This window comes from Meleagris gallopavo, chromosome 4, assembly GCF_000146605.3.
Source record: "Meleagris gallopavo isolate NT-WF06-2002-E0010 breed Aviagen turkey brand Nicholas breeding stock chromosome 4, Turkey_5.1, whole genome shotgun sequence".
In the NCBI taxonomy this organism is placed as follows: Eukaryota; Metazoa; Chordata; class Aves; order Galliformes; family Phasianidae; genus Meleagris; species Meleagris gallopavo.
Window position 1 is genome coordinate 65249549 of NC_015014.2, and position 17626 is coordinate 65267174.

General features: G+C 40.1%; 1 protein-coding gene across 1 annotated transcript in view; it reads right to left on the reverse strand.

The window, feature by feature from the left end:
• C4H20orf194 (chromosome 4 C20orf194 homolog) overlaps positions 1–17626 on the reverse strand; it is a 62093-nt gene that overhangs the window by 4890 nt on the left and 39577 nt on the right. The window contains exons 24-36 of the mRNA XM_019615177.1: positions 17468–17566; positions 17085–17202; positions 15085–15173; positions 13646–13804; positions 11672–11797; positions 9958–9995; positions 5828–5963; positions 5388–5474; positions 4013–4119; positions 3249–3323; positions 2900–3102; positions 1693–1758; positions 990–1083 (exon numbers count right to left, since the gene is read on the reverse strand). Of these exons, the coding sequence (XP_019470722.1) occupies positions 990–1083; positions 1693–1758; positions 2900–3102; positions 3249–3323; positions 4013–4119; positions 5388–5474; positions 5828–5963; positions 9958–9995; positions 11672–11797; positions 13646–13804; positions 15085–15173; positions 17085–17202; positions 17468–17566 (1397 nt within the window). The remainder of the gene's footprint in view (positions 1–989; positions 1084–1692; positions 1759–2899; positions 3103–3248; positions 3324–4012; positions 4120–5387; positions 5475–5827; positions 5964–9957; positions 9996–11671; positions 11798–13645; positions 13805–15084; positions 15174–17084; positions 17203–17467; positions 17567–17626) is intronic.

The following is a 17626-nucleotide window of genomic DNA, read 5'->3' on the forward strand; positions in this document are numbered from 1 at the left end:
TTTTTGTAACTGATATCAAACAATACCAGTAAGGACAGAGCATTTGCAAACAAACATATATCACAATTAGGTCGTACTGCTTGCTAAGCTGAAGTACTTTCAAAAAAGATTTTACTTGTTTAAACGAGTTTAAAAAGTGATTACAGAAAATGCATCTCTGCACGTGGGTCATGTGTCTCCTTTGCATCCAGAGAAGGCTCTGGGGAGACCTCATTGTGGCTTTCCAATGCTTGAAGGGAGCATATAAAAAGGAGGGGGAACAGCTGTTTATGAGGGTGGGTAGTGATAGGACAAGGGGGAATGGTTTTAAACTGAGACAGGGGAGGTTTAGGTTGGATATTAGCAAGTTTTTCACACACAGGGTGGTGATGCACTGGAACAGATTGCCCAAGGAGGCTGTGGATGCCCCATCCCTGCAGGCATTCAAGGCCAGGCTGGACGTGGCTCTGGGCAGCCTGGGCTGCTGGTTGGTGACCCTGCACACAGCAGGGGGTTGGAACTGGATGAGCATTGTGGTCCTCTGCAACCCAGGCCCTCTGTGATTCTGTGATTCTACAATTTGAATTTCAGCTTTGCCACAAAGACAAAGGCAACAGCAAGAATGATACCACAGCAAAACAAACCAACCTGATCGCTTTTACTTTGGTGCAATAAAGTCCATTTGGAAATGTTACCAGTCATAGCCAAGAATTAAGCAACACTGCACAACTAATTGGTATGAGAATCATTCTTTTGACAAGCTGTGGTCCACAGATTATCCATTGCACATGATCATGTGCAGCAATTTAGGGGATTGGTTTTTTTGGTTCTACTTTGCTTCCCAGATTATACCTCCAAAAAGAAGTGTTTTAAAAAGCTTTGAATGGCAAGTACCTGTAAACGAACTGGCTCTCCAATGGATCACCTGCTTTGGCAGCCTACAAGTCAGATCTGTAGTCTGTAGCCTTCCTAACCTAATGCTTCACCAAAAAATGCATTTTAAAGGATACATGGATGGTAATCCATTTTGTCACCAAAAAAGTTCACAAACTGAGTCCCATTGTAAAAATATCCAGCTGGAAGCGGATCCAAGTGGCGTTTCACCTAAATTAAGAAAGAATATACTGCATATTAAACACTTATACGTGAAAATTGCTTAGATACAGACCTAACAAGCTTAAACAGAGAGGAAAAATTCCTTCTTTAGCAGCCAGGCAAGGAGTTACAGCACCTGTCTAAAAAGTAGCCCTCTGACAAGTCAGTATGACAAATGATATTTACATAGACAAAGGGAATTCAGTACAGCAACACTCATCACAGCCATGCCAAACTTGCAGTACTCCAACTCCAGAGATAGTACATCCCAAAGTTAGTTGGAAAAGGCAGGATAAGGCTTTTGGGATCCTAATTTGGACGTGATAATCTGTACAATACAGTGCAGGAAGAAAAGAAGGGTAAAGCAGACCATTACATCCTACACTCTCCCCCACTTTTCAGGGCTTACTGAGATAAATGCCTACACAACACCAAGATTTCTCTCTCAATTCCCTCCTATACAGCCTCATCTATGTTTTGAGTATATAAAGAGACAGTAAATGCTATAATTTAGTGTTCAGCACACTTGTTAGGGCAGACATGGGAGGTGCTCTATCCTACAAATGGATACTTGAGAAAATCATCCAGAAGGATCTGCTATTAATTGCTTCTACTTACATGAATGTTTTTTATTTCCTGAAGGGTTAGCATTCCTCTGGTTTTCAGGGCTTTCCTCTGAGGTTTCTGTATAAAGAATTAGACCCCAGTTATATACCTTCTGTACAACAACATGACATTACAGTTCAGTCACATTAGAGAAACAGCAAAGTACTTCCTTGAAAATGCAGATTAACTAATTCACACTTGAGATATGCAATTCATTTTAAGTTCCAAGCTTTAAGAAGATTAAAATAGTATTTCAGAGTGCTCTCTTACGTGGAAAAAAAAAAAAATCTGTCTCCACATATTACCTGTGTGATATATGCAGAGCACGAGATATCATTACAGAAAATGCATACCTAATGCATACCTCCTTGAAGTAACCTGCAGGAAACTTATTTCCCTTCCCACACAGTGTTCTTGAGATACTATGCAAATCCTAACCCATTAAAAGAAGTAATTATGAGCATCTTTAATTAAGATGTTCCAAAATGGCATCATAAAAGGGCAGAGTTGGAACTACAGATTCAGGATCCAGCTCAAGTACTAAAATAAACTAACTGTTTGGTTCAACAGGTTCCCAAGACCTTCACCTTCGGTCTGACAAAACCACTGTATTACTTGGCTTTGTAGGAGAAAACTTCTCATCCCACCCTCCTGGACAGGCTGTGCCTGTGTCTGAGAAGTTAGAAAGAGACCACTGCTGCAAAATGTGCTTCCAAAGCTTCTAATGGCACATACTCCATTCCCTACCTGTGTTGTGTATGTACACTAACCATGCTGGATCACAAGCAATGTTGCATAGCTGTACACTTAAATATAACTAGACCCTCTGTTTCAGTGTGTTACTGCCAAGGTTTAAGGAATCAAAACATGTTTTCAGCATCATTCAGCTACTCCAAGATTTATTTCATACTACATTTTAGCTTTGGGCAATCACATCTCAGCTTAATCATCTCGTGTTTGTTCTGGACATACTCCATTTACTCAAGTGTTCAAAAGCAGATCAATCCATGAATATGCTATAGCAGTTATTAAAACAACAAGCATTTGCAAACTGTTAGTCCTCTGTTTGAAATACAACTTATACTCTGGAATGCTAATACCTTGGCAGAAGAGAAAGGAGATTAACGAAAAGGTTTCATCAAGACACTCGGATTTCACCTCTCATTGTTTAGAAATACCAAACAGGTCACGCTGAACAGAAGAAAACATGCCCACGAACCTGTTTTGCAGTTTCTCTGAGCCAGTCTTTTATATCCTCTTCCTTAAGGGAGCAACCAATGAACACAAGGAAGTACTCCTGTTGACCGCTGCAATCTCTGCTATCATTTCTTGAATCAGGAGGAGTTGGCCCCTCCTGAACAGGCACAAGGCTTAGCGAGTTGGATGATGTGTTGTGACAAACCTCAATCACTTTGTCAGAATCTAACGAGGAGAAGACAGAAGAAAAAAAAAAAAAGTGCCTTGATGACTCGCTCATCTAATTTAACACCAACGCATTGGTGTGTTTCCAAATACAACCACATGCAATACAACCCTAAAACACTGCAGAAGTAATATCTCAGCCTTACCTGAAAACTTAACTTTGCCCATGATGTGATATATGTTTCCAGAAAAGGGACTTGGCTTGAGCAGTGACTTCATTGCTGTTAGAAATGGAGGACAATCATGTTATGTCACTTACTGCCCTTCTCCTTGGTGCAGCTTCTCATTGGTCCTATGCTACAGGTTTCTAATCCACATCCTAATGCTTCAGGGGGAAAAGCTGCAGTGTCCCCCAGAGCTCCCACTACAGAACATTTCTACACGTTCAACTCTCCTCTATGGGGTAGGTGGGAAATAATGTGTTCAAGCACAGTGAACGCTTACAGTGCGTGTGGAAAGTAAAGTGGTGCTCCTTAACACTGTTTTGCTATGGAAAGAAGGAAGGGCATGGTTATACATCTGGTCTAGGAGCCTAACATGCAGCTGAGCCTATTTTCTAGTAACTACAAATAATTGTTGGGCACAAATAGTAGGAATTGATGCTTTCTTACAAACTGCATTTCCATACTAATAAATGAATGTGAATTTAAAATAAAAAGCGAAACACACGAAGATAACTGTCTCAGCCTTTGGGCATTACATCTTTATCTGAACAAAATCATGGGTCAGTCTTCCAGGGCAGATGCTAAAGGTCATTTACTGTACTTCAAGGAAGGAAAGTTGCATATTCAATTAAAAGTTTGCTTCAGCAGTAATTAAAGGACAGTGCTACGTCAGTGTCTTCCTTTCCTCCTATTCCTCAGCCTTTTAAACTTGGATTTAAATCAAGTCAGTCAAAGTTCACTTGTACCTTTACATTTGGTCACAAATCGTGTTTTTTCCAGAGGACGGCTAAACCACACACAGATCTGAACCATTGGAGGAAAGACAGACCCAGCTCCGTATTTACCTTCATACCTTGAGACAAAAGGAACAGATTTCAAGAGTGAAAACACAGACAACTGTGCTTTTCACCTAGCAGATCTCTTAAAAAGAACGTTCATTATTTCACTACAGGTGGCTTTTCCTCTTTGCAAGAAAAACACTAGGGGTATTTTTCCTACAAGGAAATCCATGTAAGGCACTGGGACAGGTTGCCCAGAGATGTGGTTGATGCCCCATCCCTGGAGACACTCAAGGCCAGGCTGGATCAAGCTCTGGGCAACCTAATCTGGCTGTGGTGTCCCTGTTCACTGCAGGGAAGTTGGACTGACGGCCCTCAGAGGTCCTTTCCAACTCTAAGGGTTCTATGATTCTATGAAAGAGTAACATTAAGCCTGAGATTGTTCAAAGAGCTTAGGAATCATTCTGACGTTCTCCTGCTACTAGTTTTTTCCCCTTACATGCTGTCCTACTTGCTGCTCTTGCGTACTACCAAATACACTAACTGTTGTCTAAAGGTTTTCTCTCCCTTCTTTGGGCACCATGCAATTTGCACACTCCCAGCCTTGTGCCAATCCACTTTAGGAACCTTACTCATTCCAGATTTTGAGTAAGAACTATGAACAAAGAATATACACGTGTATAAAGGACTGGCAAGGCAAGGTACATAAATCATACTTTCACAGCTATCAACGTTACTAGGAAAACAGTCAGCCAGGAGTTCTAACAGCTGACACGTTTACATTTCCTGCCAAATAGGTGTAGCACAGATAACTACAACAAGATGTGCAAAGCACCCCAAATAATGAAAACTATCACTATGAATTAAAAGCAAAGCTTGGTACCACTTATTATTGAGCCCTCAAGCCTTTGCCAAGACTGTCAATAAAGTTGCAGATTTTTCCTTTTTTTTTTTTAATTAAATAATTGTTCTGCTAATAGCAAGTTCATTCCAGTAAGGATGAATAGCTGTCAGAATGAAATTACTCTCATCATTATTGGCCTCCCCCATCCCAAGCCTTCCCAGCTTATTCCCAGAGGGTACTTTTCTATTCTTCTTAAAAGCAACAGTAATCTGCCATTGATTTAAATGGTGTCCAGAAAGGATCCTGTTCCCCTTAAAAGGACAGCAGTTGTGTATCTGCTATGAATACTCATCAGCTCTCTTTCAAAAATGATTTACAAAGCTATTTTCTGTTCCTAATGAGTAGTCTTAAAAAGAGTATAAATTAAGTTAGAGAGACTTTTTAATCTTCAAGTTAATTAGAAAAATAGTTTTAATATTTCTCAGTCTAGATACTTGCCAGCCAGGATACATTAAATATCGAGCTCTAATCTTCTGAGGATTTGAGAAACTGCTTTCTGAGAGAATTAATTCAATATCTTCATTCCTACAGAGGGATAAAGACGAACATTTTTAATTTATGACCTCAATAAAACGGACACTATCTGTATTCTGCTTAAATAAAACAGAATGTGTTAGCCACAGTAAATTAGAGTATCTTCCCACCAGTATGACAGTGACAGTGAGATAAATCACACTCTACAAGCAAAAACATACGTTTCCTAATCTCTATATTTATACAGCCATAAATGGAAGGGGAAGACGCCCTCTGCATTAGAAGCCATTAAGAAAAATAAGCATCTGTGTAAGTTACCAGAGTAAAACAAGAGAATACAAGCTTCTAAAGGCATGTGTCCCATCTGCCAAGAGTGACAAACGGTGGATGGTGATTAACGTTACCTCGTTACAATTCCATTTTCTGCCAGGATGAATGAAACAGCAGGATTTGCTGCTCGGATGAGGCTCTGCAGTTGCATAAGGAGCGGATGCCTCTGCTCTGTAGCATGACTTGTGAATATCACATTACTCACCAGTCCTGTGTAAGGAAATCAGAAGACAGTATATATGCAAGTGAGGTGCACAGCAGGGACTAACAAACGATTAAGAGATTTAACAGCCATTTCTCTCTTATTCTCCCTCTACCTTACCGCATGAAAGTTACTAAGGCAAACAAACCCACAAGCAAGGAAACGTCTCTCTCTTGCCTGCCCAAAGAAACCCAGAAGCCCATCTAACTTCACACTGGAACAGTGAACAACCACCACACACAGAATTATTAACTATTTTGCAGTGACACAGAATGTGGCCAGCTCAGAAGCCCATTTAACACAACCCATAGCCATGAAGGGATGGCACCTCCTGAAGGAGAGGATCCTTTTCAGTCACTGCAATGACTCAAAGAAGAGCTCTTATAATCTGTGTCTTCTTGTGTTTCAATGAAAATAATCTTACAAGACAAAAAAAGTCTTAAAAAAATGAGCCGACCAAACACCAGGGGTTGGCCACTTCTCCCAGTTAGCTAGAGGTAGGATAAGAAGTAATGGCCTCAAGTTGTGCCACGGGAAGTTCAGGATATTAGGAAAAATTTCTTCTCTGAAAGAGTGGTCAGGCACTGGCACAGCTGCCCAGGGAGTGGTGGGGTCACTGTCCATGGAGGTGACAGAGTGAAGATGTGTCACAGGTGGGTATGGTTGGGGTTGGACTCTGTCATCTCTTTTCCAACCTTAAAGATTCCACTAACACCAATCATCAAAGACGACTTGACTAATGAGGAAGAAACGCTCAACGATCATAGGATTTATCATTCAACTAATTTCAGTGTTCTAGAATCTCTACTTCACAATTATGTTGAGGCGGTGTTACACCAGAATGAATTTCAGACCAGCAAATTTCTTCAGCAAAGAGGAGCACCAGCTTTTCAGGTATCCTCAGGATGTCAATATTGTCCACAATGTAGAAGAAATGCTACTCCTTTGCTCAAAAATGTGTGTGTGTAGCCTGAATCAAACACTTCCCTGTAAGTGCAGGTATAGCATGAGGCAGCCCAGTAAACTCTTCAACTACCCACGAATGTTTGAACCAGGACACATTTCATCTTATCACCATTAAAGCAGAACACGTAATGAAGTTCACATCATCTGCTGCCTGAAGTTATTCCTATAGAATAGTCTATAGATGTTATAGAAGTCTTCAGGGTACACTTATCCTGGCAGTGGTTTCCTTGCACAGAAATCTGGAGTTGAACTCAATGATCCTTGTGGGCTCCTTCCAGCTCAAGATCTTCCATGTCTCTGTGATTCTATGGGTTTCTATGCCAACCATTCTAGGTTACCATTATGCCATATGCTCCCATTAACTGTTACTTGCATCACTGACTTTTCCAAGCTAAGATTTTAATAACATATGCCAACTACCACCATTAGTATTTTTGTTTCTTAATCCTCCATAGAATTTTCCACTCCAATTTCAGAAACATCTATAATCTTCTGCACTACACAGTTCCCTTGAGAGAGACTAGGGAAAAGAACAGCAAGCATGTTTAGGAATTTAAGTCACATAAATGCTTGAAATTACTACATAGATCACGCAATTAGGATGAAAATTATGAATCAGCTAATCAACAACCACCACACTGTGGGTGTGCTAAATGCAGTGTGTTGTTTTTTTTTTTCCTTTTAGCATCCTCAAAATTGATACAGATTTAAAAGCAGAGCTTAATTAAAATGCTAGTTCCACTTTCTGTGAGGTTGGGACAATAAATAGGCTGTGTCATAAATGCTATGGAGAATACTTTACAATTAGAATAGCTGTGCCTAGGAGAGAAAACGTAATCGTTAGCATCTAAGCTGGCAAAGCCTGAAGTTCAGAAGATTCAAGGAATAAAATATCCAGCAAATCCAAGAACTGGAGAAATCTCGTCCCATCCTTCTCACTCATACTCTTCTCCACCACTCCCTGCTTCCATTGCTTGTCTCTAAAGCAGACAGCTCTAAGGTGCTGCCTGTCATTCCTGTTGTAAGCTCCCACACAGCCTTGCAGGAAACAAAACCTGTGGAACTTGCAGGCTTCAGCAGCACACACCCATGGATATATCTTGTGTTAGCTGGCACAGTCAACAACGCTGCGTTGATGGACAGGTGGTGCAACCCAGACAAAAAATAGCTGTTTGAAGCAGCCCACACAGCTTTATTACTTCTCGTTTTAATCTTTTCTATTTGAACTGTCACTGCCATCTCTGTATTTGTTGCCTATAGCCACGTGTATCTTTTCTTTATGCTTGTACAACACCCAGTGCAATGCTGCTTCGGCCCATAAGTGCTGCAGTAACACTACTGGGATGCAGAAGACAAAAAGATGAGGACAAGCATCTCCCACTGAAGGTCTTCTTGAGCACTGCTCCTGTTGAGCCAGCAGCCGAGTCTCTGAGCTGTGCATAAAGCTGGATCTTGCATTCCCTCTTGCTCTTCCTTACTCCTCTGCTGTGACACATCCATAGTGTTTGCATTTCCACAACCTACAATACTCCTGATTTTTCAGAAGGGGTGCTGGAAATAAAAGCTTTGTTCATTCCAAGCCACTTCACATTTATTCTACTATAAATGTGATCACAGAATGGCTTGGGTTGGAAGGGTCATCAAGTTCCAACCCTCCTGCCACAGGCAGGGCTACCAACCTCCAGACCTGATGCAGATCAGGCTGCCCAATTCTGTATTTGTGTTACATTCTCAAACTTTCCAGACATCTCAGTTCAAAGCAGGTTTTCTCCTAAAACTTTTTAGACAAAGACTTGCTTTGAATGAACTGACCTCCAGGCTGATGTCACGTTTTCTATCTGCCAACTAGACGACAAAACCTTGCAACATGCAGAAACAATTTGCTGCCAAAAGAACAAGTCTCAAAACTTCTTCTCTTCAGCACTGGGTTCATAGGGAAAATTAGCTTATTCTTGTTCTAAGCATTTCTTTTTATTTTAATTTCTAAATTGCTAAACTAACAAATGAGAACAAAGCACTGATCTATGTAATTGCACCTGCATACTTTCCAGTCTGCTTGTGACTTCATTCTCTTGAGTTTCATTTTTTTTTGAGGCTCCCTTCACACACACAAACAAAAAGTGGCATAATTCTGGCAGCAAATCAGAGCAGTACAGAGTCTGAACAGCCATAAGAAGAGAATGCAGCATCTTGCTTTGACAACTGCATTTAAAACAAAAACGTAATTTTGGAGTTGAGACAAGATCAAAAGTCATGCCATGGTAACTGTGGTCTGAATGCATCTTCAAATCCCCACTGTTCCTGGTTTATCTGATTTCAGGCTGCTTAAAATAAAGATGATTTGACCTGTGAAGATGCTACTGCTGAATTTGCTTTTGCTATTGCTAATTAAAACTACTTGATGGCAGGTCAGGAAGCCCACTGACACTAATAGGTGCCCTGGGTTCCAAGTCTGACAAAGAAAATGATGCAGTAAACGTTTCATTTCAGAGTCAGGACACAAAACTGAATACACAGGTAAGAGCTCTTTTGCAGGTGTGCTTGTCTGTTGCAATGTCAAATGAAACTCAAAAGGATCCCCCATATGGTATGAAGAACTGGATATGGGAAACAAGCTATCTAGCTCATTCTTAGCTTTTTAAAACAGGAAGAGTGGAAGAAGAGCTCCATTTCCTGATACTTATCCAAGAAAAGATGGGTATGTATGAGGAAGCAGAGCTCTCCTTTCAAACCCCATCCATTTGGCAGCTAAATTAGCAACACGTCACCAGTTATAGCAGCTTCAAGGAAACAGTTTGACTTATGGCCTTCAGAAATCCATTCTCCAGGAGAGAACAGTTAGAATGTATGAACATAAGGTTGTATCTTCTCCATGCACCTACATAGAGAGAAATTGTCACTTCTGCACAGATGGTTCTTACTGAAAGAGCTTATCACCACCTCTGACTGTATGCATTTACAGTGTATTTATCTGGCCTCACTACTGGCTCAGCTACTTGTTCAGTATAGCTGACAGTCAAGAGCAACGACACGTACCTTGTGAGCACTGGTCCAAGAACTTGGGAAAAAGAAGCCTGCAATATAAGAACAAAAGTTTACATAAAGACAGTTGGTTTTACATCTGCATGTCCAAATGAATGGAAGCATTTGAATTGAAGGGACACTGACAGCTGGAGTCTTACTACTCAGCCCATTGTCATCTTGCCTTTCCCATAGCTGTATGTAGGGATGTTCCAGTTAGGTTAGCATTTTGAAGAGCTCTTCCCCCAGAACTTGCTGTAAAGCAAGTTGCCACCATGCAATCTATTCTGTATTCTAGAACTCAGCAAGAAATTTAAACAATATTGAAGTCTGTTTAAAAAAACAACAAAAACAGGAATTGTATTAAGCTTGCCCTAAAGAACTGTATCTTCTGAATACAGAAAGGAACTCTTTCTGAGAAGATATTATACAATGCTTTCTGGCCATTTTATACCACAGACAAGTGGCAATTATTTTTATTAACTTTCTCCCACAGAGGAATGCTGTGAACAGGAGACAGTACCTTATCTGTTTGTATTTAGCCACCTATCCCCTGTCCTGGCTTGCCGTTCAACGCTTTACCCTAGCAGATGAAAGTCAAATCTCCAGAGCCATAAGCTTTCTGGGGCAGGAAAGGATTTTGCTCCTCTTGACTGTGAAAGTTGTAAGTCAAACATCAAAAAAATCACTCTTTTTGACACTCGTGGTGAAACTGCCAAAGTTTTCCAACTGAAAGATTTGTCATTGGCAGTACGTGGCTCATTTGTAAGCTCTTATCAGCACGAACTTCAAAGTGAGACATAAATAGTCTACAGCATAGGCTAAGCCTCTTCCTTCAATTGCTACTGCACTTCAGTAGGCAAACAATGTTAGTCAAAGGCTTGCAGGCCACTGCTGCTATAAATACCACTCAGTGCCATGACCACAAAACACTGAGGGAAGGAACTGGTCTCTACTATAACCTGGAAAATAACAAGTTTAAAGAGCACTCCAGCATCAATTCACCAACATTTTATGTAGTTCCTGTAGCTTACAATCTTGGCTATGAAAACTCCCAAAAGCAGCAAGGTGACATGTATTATTGGCTAGTGTAAAGCACAGAAGTTAATGGTTCCTGTTTTGAGAACCACACTATTTTAAAATGTTACCTATTTGGCTTTCTAATGTATTTATTCCCAACCTGCCTCTGGGTTAACCCAGGATATCAGATTTTTAATACTTGCAATGCTGTTGCCTCTATGCTTTGCCATTCTTTTTCACTACATTTGACTGCTTTCCTTACATTCCATGCTTTAAATATAGGAAATCTTCATTTGACATTCCCAAACAGTGATATAAACAATAGCCCCAAACGAGATACGTATCCCACTTACACAAGACTCATAAGAAAAAGAATGCCTACAAAAACAAACACAAAGCAGGACAACTATCCAGATTTAACAGAATATTATTCACATTACACATTATTAGAGGAGTATGCTAATGCCTCGTTTGTCCTTCCACACAATAAACTTCTATTAATATTGTGTATAATTACACACCTAGTCCAAATCAAATTTCATTATTATAAACCCAATGCTGAAAGTTCATCCAAGACCAATCGCCTAACAGTTTTGAGGGATTTAAGACAGCTATGGCATTTAGCCATCATACAGCCTGTTATCATAACAGTGATCTCAAACTCACAAATAACCCATTCTCAGACTGCTAAAAATATTTTGTAGTATACCTGTGCTCTATATAGCAGCTCAGTGGCTCTACACAAGTATTAACTGCCCCAATGATGAAAGAAGACTTCACATCTGGGTCAGGATGAGTTTGTAGAGCCTGCACAACATCAATGACATCAGTATATCTGTAAGAGAAGAAAACAAAACAAGGTTTCAGAGGAACAAGAGCAAAATCTTTCAGCATCACCTCTCCTTCCTACCTCTCATCAGCTAGAAGGTTGAAAACTCATGTCACATGAGTTAAATTAAAGAAAAAGAATTAAAGTAAGGATGTTGGATGGACCCTGGGCAACTTGACCATTGGGTGGCTCCCTGACCCACAGCAGGGGTCTGCAATGATACCACACTTAACATCTCTTCCAACCCAAAACCACTCTTTTTTTCTACGAAATGGAAAGAGAAAAAAATACAAAAAGATGGTAAATGCTGCAGGGAAAAAAATAAGGATTGCTTCTTACGCTTACTGCAGCATGTTCATTCTCTGTTTTAAAAAATAAAAAAAAAAAGCAAGACACACAGCACCTCAGCCTTTCAAGTTTCTATTTTGAGGAAAAAAACACCGCAAACTGAATGGGCCATTTACTTCTGAAAACTATAAATTTGTTCATTAATGACTGTCTAGCATTCACTGATCTTTCAAAAGTTGATGGCACTGTTCATAGCTGAAAGAGATAATTATAGTCTTTATTCCATACCATATCACACTTCTTGAAATTAAATTCCATTCTGAAGCTGCAGAAATTAGAAGTTACCGAAATGTTCTCAGTCACCTAATGCCTCAAACACAATAGATCTTCCTCTGAAAGAAATAGGGAGGTGCTCCACCCTCATTTTTCATCAAAACAATTTCAATATTTTTGCAACCTTACAAAGAAAACGGTACGTGAAAGGTACAACACGAAGCTAGCTAACGTGCTTTTCTGCATTCTTTAACAATTAAAACATTTATTGTGTATTTTACTGTTTTGGTAGTTGCAAAGTATAGGTCTGTTGCCAATAATTCATTTGTGTACCAACAGGAACTACAATATGCAACCCTCCCTCTACGTGTTGCAATAATGCTATAGAGGGACATATTCAAGAATATTCACCTGCAGCTCTAGAGTGCAGCTGGCAACATAATCTCATATTGTCTGTGCTCTATTGTCCCTGCCTAAATCTATGGCTTTAAATATGGGCAACCAGGGCTCTTACAGGTCTGAAGGAGATGTGAGAATACAAACATGAAGACAAAATTGATGAATGTGAGCATGAACCAGCCTTGGAAGGACCATCACCTCTCTATCTAGGATGTCTGGGGCTTTTGTGGGGGGGATAGAGATATCTGTTCCAGTGGAGTGCTATTTAGCAACAGAATCACACAATCACAGAATGGCCAGGGTTGGAAGGGACCTCAAGGATCATCAAGCTCCAACTTTCTGCCACATGCAGGGCCACCAACATCACATTTCATACCAGCCCAGGCTGCCCAGGGCCCCATCCAACCTGGCTTTCAATGCCTCCAGGGATGGACGGGGCATCCACAGCCTCTCTGGGCAGCTGTTCCAGCACCTCACCACTCTCTCTGGAAAAAACTTCCCCCTGACATCCAACCTAAATCTTCCCTCCCTCAACTTAAAACCATTTAGCCAACAGGCTAAGGTACAGCTGAAAAGGATGAGAGGCCAAAAGCCAATCTCTTAAACAGAGGATACAGACCAAATTCAGTCCTTCCTCCCATGTAGAGAAAGGAAGACTTGGTATATTTGTGGGTATTTTTTCCTGCAGTGGAGCAGCAAGCAATAAAATTAACAAGCAGCAGGAAAGTTGAGTTTAGTGTGTACATTAAACAGATTTAACAGAGAACCACACATTAGAACTGAAACGTGAATGCCTCCAAGTGATGGAAGTACATTAAAAATGCCTTGGAAATAGGAAGTGAACAGAAAATCCCCTATTCTGTGCTACAGCCCAAACAAAGTTCAAACATTTACCCTTGCAAGACCACTAAGAGTCGCTTGCTCTTCCTGGCATAGGTGGACTGACGGACACTGTGCTTTTGTTGAGCCTCCAGGACACCAGAGAGATAACGCTGGAAGTGGGCTGCACTAAAACACTCAGGGCTATCCATAGTCTGTCGATAAACTAACCACCTAAAACAACAGAAAACAACAACAAAGCATTCTATGACATCATATTTTCGTTTACTTTTTGTTTCGACCAACCGAAAATAAATCTGACAATTCTCAAGATTCCACATCTCTCGTAACACATGGGAAAGAGGAATTTACTTAGTTTTCTATCATTTCAGCATGAACACATTCCTTCAATCAGTGCCAAAAGGGTTTGTGGTTTCTCCTCGTTGTGTTTTTGGTTTTTTGTTTTTTTGTTTTTATACAAATGATGCACATCATCATACGAGCAATTCCGATCTTCATTCGCAATGCAGTAAACAGAACTTAAACTAATGTGATTTAAGAACTCTGGGCATGAAAATATTTCACTGCAAGATGTAATGACAGAGCATCTGTGTGGAAAACTTACTGAAATTTGGCATTACAGAACATTCAAAACTCACCTGAAGCGTTCACCCTAGAAAAACAACCACCAAGATATTCCACATCAGCTTGCTAATACGAAGACTCTGAGTTAAAAGTGGCACAAGACAACAGCCCAGAACCTTTCAGAGATTCAACTCTCTACGGTGCTCAGCTGTAAGATTTAAAAGGCTAAAAACCTCTTGTTTCCCAGATCAAAGATCTATATCAACACACAGAATGGTAAATCCCTACAGCGGATTTGTCTTTTTGCAATGCATGTCCTGAATACACCTCCCTGCTGCACATGCAGAATGGAAAGTAGGGCAGATTAAAAACAATGCTGTTGAAAGGATCATTAATATAGTGTTTTCTCCAGGAGGAATGATGCATTACCACATAAGTCAGTAAATGGAAGCTCCTAACATTGTGACAAGATCACTTGCATGCTTCAGACAGGATTCATTTGGCCCTTTTAAGATTCAACTGCCCACAACATCAGTGGCAGTTCCAGATAGATCAGATCTATAATGACACCTCTGATATTTGGAATAAGGAATATCAATAAAATCAATAAAAAAACACCAAAATCTGTGGTGTTTTTCTTCTCTGAATGCTCTGAATTTACCTTGCATTGCAGTTAAATGAGATACCTGAAATAACAGAGTTGTACTCATTTAGTGCTTCCCATCAAAAATACACCCTACATCGTGCTGGGCAGAACTATTTAAAGTCCCTGGTAATAATTATAAGAATAAATTCAATAATACACCTAAAACTGAGATATTCTTTTAAAAAAAGTGAAGCATTCCTAATTCTATTTCCTTCACATTGAGCAGCTCTTTGATGATACACAAAACCATTGCTATGGACATTGAAACCAGAACCATACGAACCTCCCATGCTCCTTGTTAAAAGTGATGAGAAAAGCACACAGATCACTGGAGCGACATCCTGGAAGACCTGTTATGATGGTGATAATCACCTGAAACACAGGGGAGGAAAGGGAAGAACTTGAAAGATCAGAAATGAGCCAGCAACATGTACACATAATGCTCTATCTCCATAAAACCTCAAATCAAAATACAAAAATCAAGTGGCATTAACTCACACAAACAGCAAGACAGTGAACAGTATGACTATAAAGCATTTGCATATTCAATCAGATAATATATCATTTGAGAAAGGTATTTTATCATCGTTTTTATACCTTAAATATAATGAAAGGATAATCAAATACAAGAATATTTGAGTATAAAACCATTACATCAAAACCTTACCTTAAAATCTACACCAATGTAAGTATTAATGCAAATGTGAGACAGAACACTGCAGACACCAAACAGGTTATGATGAAAAGGGTAAATTTAAATAGATACAACAGTATTTGAGAAAACAGCTCCAAGGAAGTGATGATGTATTTTTAACAGCCCTGCTGTCAAACACAGAGAAACACCAGGTTTCTGATACTGAATGCTGACTGTGTCATAAGGAAATCTGATGACAGCTTTAAGCAAAACTCTGTGCAGCTTTGGGGAGGACTGGGAAGAGGCTGCACAGTAACAGCTCCAACATGGCAAGAGTTTTTCCTGCATAGAACAGCCCTGCTACCATTCTTTGAGGTGTTCAGAGAGGGATCAGAGCAGAGAAACACAGAGAAAGAGCCAGAGTGCATCTCCAAAGCATATATAGCTCTAAACCATGTGGTACAGAGGCAAGCAAATGAGCTCTGGAAACATGGTTAAAAACCACTCTGTGCTGTGCTGAGGTTGACTAAGGAAATTACTCTGGTAATGGTTCCTATTACTAACAGATTAATTACCTCTGCCAGATTCTAGCCACATTACAGCTGAAGACAGTCACCTGTACATTATTTGCATCCTGTCTTATTTTGGATGTTCACAGCCATTGAGTATATATAATAAATATAGAGGAAAAGATTGAGTGTTTTACAGAAATTGGTATGAATGTTAGAAGAATCCTGAACCATTCACAACGACGTTTAAACCAACCTTAAAATCAGACCTAAAGCCACAAGGAAGGGCTTATTATTTACTACTTAAATTAAGTGTCAGGATGGTGGCTGAGCTAGGTCCTAGGAAATACGGCTGTCACCATATTACAATATTCAAAGAGAAAGGCCATATTCCTGCTGCCTTGGTTTTCTTGCTGACAGCAGACTTCAAATGCTGGAAAGTTACAAAGAAATAATTTCTACTGAAATCCTATTTAAAGCATCCCGTAAGTTTGACAATTGTTGTTGCCCCTATAGAGAACAGAATGTTCCACAGATAATATCAGCAAATGTTAAATATCATGTGCTACCTCCACGCTATTTAAAGGACTTATGTTCCAGAGAACAATTCCATTAAATTATTCAGCAATTCATAAAAACAAACTACTGCTTCGGGGCTGAATCTCTGGACACGAGAGAAAAAACGTTCAGTTGAAGATCTGCTCCTCATTTGCTGCCTCTATTTTATCAGGTTGAAGGGCCATCAGCACTTCCAAAAGATTGTTTAAATGAAAAATAAGTCACATAAACAGGGAAATGGGACATGGCAATTTATTCTAAGGAACAGACTTGAAGCAAGCTCGGGATGAACTGGTGGTACTGGAAAGGAGGCAGAGGTGGTTTGCATCAGTCTTGCAATGAATGACACTGTAGCACAGAATGGCTTGGGTTAGAAGGGACTTCAAGGATCATGAAGCTCCAACCCCCTGCCACATGCAGGGCCACCAACCTCCACACTTCATACCAGCCCAGGCTGCCCTGGGCCCCATCCAACCTGGCCTTGAACACCTCCAGGGATGGACGGGGCATCCACAGCCTCTCTGGACAGTGATGTAGTAAACATTACCAGGGATAGGAGGCAATGCTGCACTGCTTGCTTACCTTATCGCTTTCTGCTCTGCTGTCAGGAATGGTTTCTGACTGTTGCAATAAAATAGGAAGATGTGCTGACATTATTGGCTCACGACTGACACTGCTGACAGCGAAGTGCTGCATGAACCTTTCAGGAAAGAAATAAAATGTTCTTCCAGTTAAGAGCAAAATACTTCACTTGTATAACTAGCTGGGAAATTACTCCAGTAAAATTGTGAAAAGGTCAAACAGAGGCTTCCCAGGGAGGAAATAATTCATCCCAGGGTAAAAATATCAAGTGGGAAGATAGACTTAGTACATAAGCAATTTTTAGACAAGCATTACGTGTACCAAAATATTTTTGCACTGTTCCTTTCAAACCTAATCCGTCAGAAATAAAAATCATTTCTCACCTCTCTAACTCTGGGAGGGCAGCAGATATTTTCAGCTCATTGCATCTTTCCCCAGAAGGAAAAGACAAAGAACTGAACAGCTTCTGAACACTGGAATGTCTAAAAAAAGCACAGAATTAATTGGTTAGTTGAAAGAAAAAGCCTAGAAGTTTTTCTTCT